The 8,196-nt window shown below is 38.4% G+C and overlaps 1 protein-coding gene across 6 annotated transcripts in view; it reads left to right on the top strand.

Annotated features, from left to right (window-relative positions):
* Nucleotides 1-7,663, top strand: part of fndc3a (fibronectin type III domain containing 3A) — a 63,657-nt gene extending 55,994 nt beyond the window's left edge. For all 6 annotated transcript variants that reach the window (XM_024276987.2, XM_024276986.2, XM_024276984.2 and 3 more), the window contains 4 exons: nt 1,111-1,323; nt 1,434-1,600; nt 3,171-3,295; nt 5,311-7,663. In XM_024276987.2, the coding sequence (XP_024132755.1) occupies nt 1,111-1,323; nt 1,434-1,600; nt 3,171-3,295; nt 5,311-5,634 (829 nt within the window). In that variant the 3' untranslated portion in view covers nt 5,635-7,663. The remainder of the gene's footprint in view (nt 1-1,110; nt 1,324-1,433; nt 1,601-3,170; nt 3,296-5,310) is intronic.
* Nucleotides 7,664-8,196: the final 533 nt, after the last annotated feature.

Below are 8,196 nucleotides of genomic sequence, written 5' to 3'. Positions count from 1 at the left end.
TAGTTTTAACAGCTGCAGATATTTTTTATCAAAGATGAAGATAAAACCTAAAAAATTAAAGGAAAAGGTGCAACAATACATACCATGTTTTCTGGAGAATAAGTCGCAGGAGCAAAAAATGTTAAATCAAGATGAAAAAATACCATATATAATTCGCACTTTTGGTGGAAAAGTCAGATGTTTCAGTTGTAACGTGTAACGGTGCGTTCACACATGTGATTCACACATCAAAATGGCGCCTCTTATGTTCCACGTCGAACTGGAGCCTCGATGTTCGTCCAAAACCGTTTTCATAAATGGACGCTCCTGTCGCTGGTGGGAAAATCTACACTCGAGTTTTTTTGGACAACACTTCTTCTTCTGGTGCTGTCATAAGCAAATGATACACACATACAACGCCCTCTAGTGGTTGTTAGCGGAAACAACCGATAACCTCTTGTTAGTTGGAAAATAACGTATATGAGTCTATGTCTGTTAAAAAAAAAATCACAGATAAGTCACACCTCTGGCTAAACTTAAAAAAAAAAAAACGATTTATTCTCCAAAAAATAGGGCACATGGATCTAGCTGTATACAAGCATTAGGGAGCTTGTGGCTCACCACAGTAGCTTCTGTCACCCCTGCATTCTTTGTCTAACGACATTTTTTCATCTGATCCTGATTTTCAATTATTTAAAATACTCAGAAATGCGGTTTTAGGATTTTTCTTTATATTGTTCTCTCAGAAAAATGCCACAAGAATATTTTTAAAACATCATAAACACGATTTATTTCGAAGCAGGTCTATGAATTAAAAGTTTGCAGTGTTGATAATAAACTTTTTGTGTAAATATGCTCAAAATTAGAGATTAAACACCACATTTTAAAGAATCATAATCATATGGGCCGAAATTTTATATACATTTTTGAATTTACATTATTAACTCAAATTAAAATGAACTTTTCAAGATTATATAGAAGGATCCAGAGCTGTAAACTCCTGAAGCAAAAATCCCTTTACCAGTGAGAGATCCAGTCTTTAATCCCTCTTTGATGTGTCTTTGCACCTGTCAGGTAAGCGCCTTCTCTGAGTCTCTTTGATGGTGACACCTTCTCCTGGTTCTGTCTCAGGATCCGAATTCAAGCCCAGAATAGCCTGGGAACCGGGCCCTTCAGTCACACCTTTAAGCTGAAGACCAAGCCGCTGCCTCCGCAGCCTCCGCGGCTGGAGTGCACCGCCTTCAGCCACCAGACCCTCAGGCTCAAATGGGGCGACGGCCCCACCAAGGCCGCCTCCTCGGAGGCGCTCCAGTACCAGCTGCAGATGGGGGACAAAAACAGCAGGTCGGTGGCTCCGGCGTTCAGAAGTCGAGCATTGGGGATGATTTTTCTCATGTTTACTTTCCGCTCATTAAACCATTTCTCTCTGGGGTTCTGTGTTCCTGTCGTTGCAGATTTATCCCCCTGTATAAAGGACCATGCCACACACACAAAGTCCAGAGGCTTAATGAGTCTACCTCTTACACGTTCCGCATCCAGGCCTTTAACGAGGCGGGCGAAGGGCCCTTCTCCAATGTTTACACATTCACCACCCCACGCTCTCCTCCAGCTCCTGTGAAAGGTGTGTTCTCGCCGCAACGTTTCCCCTTTTATCCTCAAAACATTTTCACTTTTACAGCATTCTGCAGCACTTTTGCACTTCTGCAGCTTTTAAAATGTTTTTTTTTTTAAAGCCGGTAATGAGGACTTCCCTTTAAACCCAACTGTCCCACAGCCCGGTACCGGTCCATAGGAGACTTGGTACCAGGCTGCAGAGAAAAAAAAATTAAAAAATTTTCAGTTTTACACCACTCAAAAAAATTAAATGAAAGTTACATAAAAAAGAATGAAATATTCTTATTAAATTATTTAAAAAATATTAATGGCAATTAAATATTTTAGCCTACAGAGGTCTAAATATGGAATCATAGTCAAAATCAAAGTGGAAAAACACTACAGCTGATCCAACTTTCAGGGAACGTCTTTGAAATAAGTCAAAATAACATTCAGTTGCCTGAAACAATCCTGGAGGATCTCCTCACACACCTGGACCAAATCACCCACCAACACCTGAACTGTCATGATGTCCCAGATGCTCAATGAATTCAGGTCTGGGACCGGTCCATTACATCAATACCTTCATCAAGCTCAGGGGTCAGCAACCTGCGGCTCCAGAGTCACATGTGGCTCTTCTATCTCTCCATGGTGGCTCTCTGGATGAAGAAAAACAAAATAATAGTAATTTAAAAAAAAATAGAGTTTAGCTTCTATTTTAACAAATGCTAACGTTTTTTGCTAGTTTGTCGTCTACTGGGGGTTTTTGACTAATTAGTTTACTGAAAAAAAAATATGATAATTTGGATAATATTTTATCAAAATGCAAATGTGCTCAGCTGATTTGTTATCTGCTGAAGTTTTTTGGGGGATAATTTAGAATTTAGCTTCTATTCTAGCAACATGCTAACATTTTTGACTAATTTAGTTTACTGAATGTTAGATTATTTTGGAGTTCAGCTAGTAATTCAACAACAAGCTAGCTTTTTTGGCTAATTTGGCCTCTAATGAGTTTTTTATGCTAACTTGGAGTTCAGCTAATATTTTAGAAATATATGCTAGCATTTTTGGCTAATTTGTTATCTTCTGGGGTTTGTAGGCTAAGTTCGAGTTTAGCTTTTCTTTTAGCAACATGCTAACATTTTTGGCTGATTTAATTTACTGAGGAATTTTATGCTAATTTGGAGTTCAGCTTTAAATTAAGTAGAAAGCTAAATTTTTCTCTAATTTGGCCTCTACTGATGGTAGAAGGTAAAAAATAAATAAATAAATAAATAAAAATTTGAGACATGCAAGTTTCTTTTTCTTTTTTGTTTTCACTTTTGTTCAGGCTAAAAATATTTCAAATAATTCACATTTATTAAAAAAAAGAAATAAATAAATACAAATGCAAATTTCTTAAATTCTAAAGTTAGATTATACGGCTCCTCTAGCATTTGATCAGTGGAAAACGAACAAAATTACTAAAATTACTAACGTTTGCACGTTTTTTTTATTTGATTTTGTACGATAAAAACAGGGGAAAAAGTGTTTTTTTTTCTTGAAGTTTCTCATAAAAAATGTCATTTTTTACAATCTGTCTTGTGTTTACCCCACAGCTCCTAAAGTGGAGCGTCTCGATGACAACTCCTGTGAAGTCACATGGGAAGCCCTGCCCCCCATGAAGGGAGATCCTGTTATCTACACCTTGCAGAGCATGATAGGAAACTCTGAGTTCAAACAGGTACTTGTACTCCGGAGTCCATCTTTACTTCTGCATATTTGAAGTCCTGCTGACCTCCAGCCGACCCATCATCCATCACTGCAGCCTGCTTCTGCGGGATGCAGATGGATTCAAGGCCTCATTGTTTTCACAGAGGTGTTTGTTTGTTTTTTAGTTGAGTCACGGCGGCTTTTAAATCTCACCTTTATGCAAAAGCGCCCGATCGGTAAGGAATGGCTGCTGTCACGGCCCCGCCGGCACATTCATCCGGCGTAATCGCCGGCAGCCGCGCTACCATGGAATAATGAGCTCTGCAGGCTGATGCTAATCTCACACGTATGTGACAATTGGATCAAGCAGCTGGAACACATGACGGTCCGTCCTGTAGCTTCAAACGTCCGGAAAAGGATGCATTAAAAGGGAAAGTCGCTCGTGCAGGGGTTGACCCGTACAGGTGCAGGTTTTTGAGGGTCATCTTAAGCTGCATCTTAGAGTCCCACTCTGATCATCTTTTGGGGCATTTTAAGAGGTTTTTTAATTTTAATTAGCCAAAATTTTAAAAAAGTGTTGTTTTGTAGGACTTAGTTTCTCCAGAGCAGCTGTAGTTTATTAAAATTTTGGGTGAGACTGTTGGTGTGACGTAAGCCCGCCCCCCTTCCCATCATCCATTTGTTTACACTAGGGAATCTCAGGGTAACTCCCGATACCGATAGTTTTACAATAGTTAAATATTTCAATAATCAATATATTATAGTGTCGTGAACATTAACGAAAGTGATTAATCAACCTAAATTAATGCATTAACTTCATTAATGCGTATTGATCAGACATCACGGAGCAGCAGTCCTTCGCTTTCCCTCGGCGGTACAAGCCTCTACGGGTATTATCCCACTTATACTAAAGAAATACGTACTCAGTTGGTTTTAGTACTTTAATCATGTTATTTTTTTCTGTTTAGATCGCTTTTTCACATGAAGCAGACCATTTGATCCATGGTTCATTGTCACGGAAACACAACTACGCGTCTCTGAGCCTCGACTACAAGAGCAAAGAAGGCGATAAATATGCTGATAGGTTAAATAAAGCATCACTTCACAGAGAAATCTCGCCTCTTACTGCTTGTTTTTGTCCAGATAATGTAGGAAAACGTAGTTTTAAAGCGCCCTGCACAGTGATGCGGAGCAGTGACTGGAAATTTGGTCTGCAGGTTCGTTTCTTAGAGTGTATGTTAGCATCTTTGTGTTCTTGGAGTAATACTGCAGACGAAAAAGTCTCAAGAATTCTGCTTATCTTGCTGTTAATGTGTTTTGAGTTAACACTTGATAAATTTAAACATTTCAGAAGGTAAAATTAAAAGAAAAATGTTTTCTCTGGCCTGTTTTTCTTCAAAAGCCGCATAGAGTGATAAATCATAACTCAAAATGTGACATTAATCTAATAATTTTTTAAAATGAATTATATGTTCTAAATGTGCAGTTTTGCGTGTGATTCCATTTTTTTATGATTCGCAGATTAGTGGTCGGCAAATACTTTAACTTAAAAAAATGAATCTCAATTAATTGCGATTAAATTTTTCCCAGGTTTGCGATTAATTAGTTAATTTTCTTAATCGTTCCCAGCCCTAATATAATACCTTGGTAATCTATGATAAATCACTATGTTGTAAAAAAAATTTATCTAAAACCTTTTTTAGAACAATTTTAAACACAATATATTATTTGAACGTCCTTTGCAGCATTAACATTTTCAATACATACTGTAATAACATACAGTGTAGGACATAGTTTCTGCAGAGCGGCAGTGGTTCCATTCAAAATTGTCATGGGCGGGATTGTTGGCGCTGAGTAACCCCACCCCCCTTCCCCTCACCATTTCATGCGGAGATGTCGGATATTTTTACTTCACAAATGCAATATTTTTCAAAGTGTATTTATTTTTTGTCTGATTTACAACAACTTGAATAAAGAAATACCCAGAAATGTAACTTTAAGCTTAAATTATCTTTATTTATGTCTGCTTCTGTTTTCCCTCCACAGATCTACAAAGGCTCCGCCTCCTCCTTCCACGCTCAGAACCTGCAGCCCAGCAGCGACTACCGTTTCCGCGTGTGTGCGATCCGGCAGTGCCAGGACGCCACGGAACTGAGCGGCCCCTACAGCCCCACCGTGGCCCTCCCCCCCCAGCGGAGCGACGCCGCCGCCGCCGGCAGCTCGGCAGGCTCAGGGCTCAGAACCGGCGCGGAGTCGGCCCGGACCAGACAGAGTCTGACAGACGAGCAGTGCGCTTTCCTCCTCCTCATGGTCTTCGCCGTCATCGCCATCCTCATCGCTTTCGTCATCCAGTACTTTGTCATCAAATGAGCAGTGTCGCGCCGCCCGGCTGCAGGGTTATAGCTTTATCCCCCCCCCCCTATCTCTCTGTTGTTTTGTATTCTTCGTTTCGTACTGTAACTGTTTCCGGTTTCAACAGAGTAATCGCATTAGCTGTTATGGGGCGCAGCAGGGGGCGGTTATTTGCACCTGGTTATACCTTCCTGGCCTTCGTCACCCACGTTTGTTCGGTTAAATTCATGCAGATTGGCAAAGAAGGAAAAAAAAAATCAAACCTACGAGGGTTGAACTGTGTGGGGGAGGGGAGCGGTGCATATATCAGATGTATAGAAATCGTTGTTATTTATATTTCCACGTCTCGTTCTGAAACCGTTTTGATAGATGTTCCAAACGAAAAAAGAAAAAAGCAGTCTGTGGGTGCGTCCTTCTTGCCTGTATTTGATCGTGGGACCTGTCGGGCCAGTGTGTTTTTCCACGGCGAGGCCGGATCCGTAAAAACCTGCATGTTGTTGTTGCCACGGCGGCACAGCCAGAAAGCTTCAGGGCCAGTTTGAAGGGGCTATACTTCCTCTCCCCCCACCACCGCCACCACCACCACAAAACAAAGAAGGTTTCAAACGTTTATTTCGCACTTTCCGACCTCTTTTTTGATGCTCAGAATGTTTAAGGATGCAAAAATGACTGGAGAAATGTTCGTATATTTTTGTACAGCCAGGAGGCGAGGAGGACCTGTAGGTTTGAGGAGAAAAAAAATGCTCAGTATAAAGTTAGAGAAGAAACGGCAAGTTCTGATTATTTTTACTATCATGTAGTTATACTGTAGCTTGTTTTTACAATCATGCAGCTGCTTTACTCTGAAATATTGTTGTTCAGCACAAAAAATGTATGCTTTCTCGTATGTTCTGTTCGATTCGTCCCCCCAGTAATTGATTTTTTTTTGCACCTTAGTGGAAGAAAACTTTGACTGACTGCATTTTGGTCTTGTGATGCATTTTATAGAACACACTTTGAGATTGTGCAAGCCCTACTTGTGTTTTGGGTGTTTTAAAAGTTGTAGTATCACATTACGTGTCACTGAAACAGCAAAAACTAAAAAAAAAAGAAAAAAAAGAGGAAAAAGTGAAAGAAAAGAGGAAAAAATGTTTCAGAGGCCTTAATTGGAGAGGGAAAAAAATCTTGAGAGTTTTTCTTTTTTTTTTTTTTTTTTTTAATTTCCATTTATGTTCTGATGTATTTTCTTTTAGGGTTAGAAAACGCTAAAATGTGTTTTATTTCCTCTTTTTGCAGCATTCATTTGGTGTTATGTAATCATGAGAAATGGAAAGTAGTCCTAAATATTAAGATTTATTTTGGTTTCCGCTGTCAAGTCATACATGTGTGAAGTATATTTTTTTATAATATTGAAGTAATATAAGTTAATACTCTCCACAGAAGACAATAAATCCTGAGTCATGGTGGAACGCAAACGGCAGATACAAAAATGTATTATCAAGTACTTCCTGTGAAACAAAAATTTGCCTTTTTCTGTGTTAAGTATTTGTAAAAGATTGCAAACACTGAGTGGTTCGGTGGTCATCTGCCTGTAAGGTCTAGTGTTGTTTTTGGTTCCCAGCTGTCCAAACGAGGCGCAGCTCACCCTGCAGAAACGTCCGGAAGAATTACATGGAATTGGTCCCTCAGACAAACGTCTTCTCGTCATGGAAAGAAAATTAAATTTCCTATTTTTGATAGCGATCGCAAACGTGTGCCATTTTAACGCCTCTTCACCGCGGGCTTTACCCAAAGTCTTTAGGCTGCAGAGATTATCGAAATGCTACTAAAATGAGCAAAAATATGCACAAAAAATTGAGACCATTTTTATGTAATTTTAATGTTTGCAGTTACCTCATACACCGTACATTCCAAAAAGAAAAATTTGTTATACATACTTCCAGACATATCACTTTACAATGTTCGTTATGGGGAAAATGTATAATCATAGATATGTATCTAAAGTGTATCTGTATAGCCATGATATCTACAAAGGATCCATGCACAATAAAAGATTTATAATTCCTCACGTTTCAATCTCAACATGTTTCATTCTTTTAACTTTAAAGTTCTCCCAGTCCTATAAACAAGCTTTTTATTGAAACATGTCAGTATTAAACATTAGAAATTACACATTTTGTTTCATCTCGAAAACAAAGATAATTTTAGTTTAAATAAAATACTTTTTTTTTTTTTTTTAAAACTGAGGAGTCTTTAAATTATATAAAGTATTCCTTTAGTTTAGTCTTAATTTATTTTTAATAAAAAGTTATTTACCATCATTTAACAATGTAATGTCTTTATGGCAATGTTAGAAAATGAACTAAAAGTTACTTTCATTGCAAAAAGTCAACAAATTCTTAAAGTTTTATTCTTCTTGTAGTCGTTTATAGTACGGATCTATTTGTCTACAGGTGGATGAATCAGAATGGAGAGGAGCAGGAAGCTTGTGGCTCATACAGCATATTTTCTGCAATACAAATCCTCGATCGTGATACTGTGATAAATAATTACTCAGAAATGCAATTTTAAGATTAATTTTCTTTTAATTAATTTTCCTCT

This window comes from Oryzias melastigma, linkage group LG13, assembly GCF_002922805.2.
Source record: "Oryzias melastigma strain HK-1 linkage group LG13, ASM292280v2, whole genome shotgun sequence".
Taxonomy (NCBI): domain Eukaryota; kingdom Metazoa; phylum Chordata; class Actinopteri; order Beloniformes; family Adrianichthyidae; genus Oryzias; species Oryzias melastigma.
This window is presented reverse-complemented; position numbering and strand designations above follow the sequence as displayed.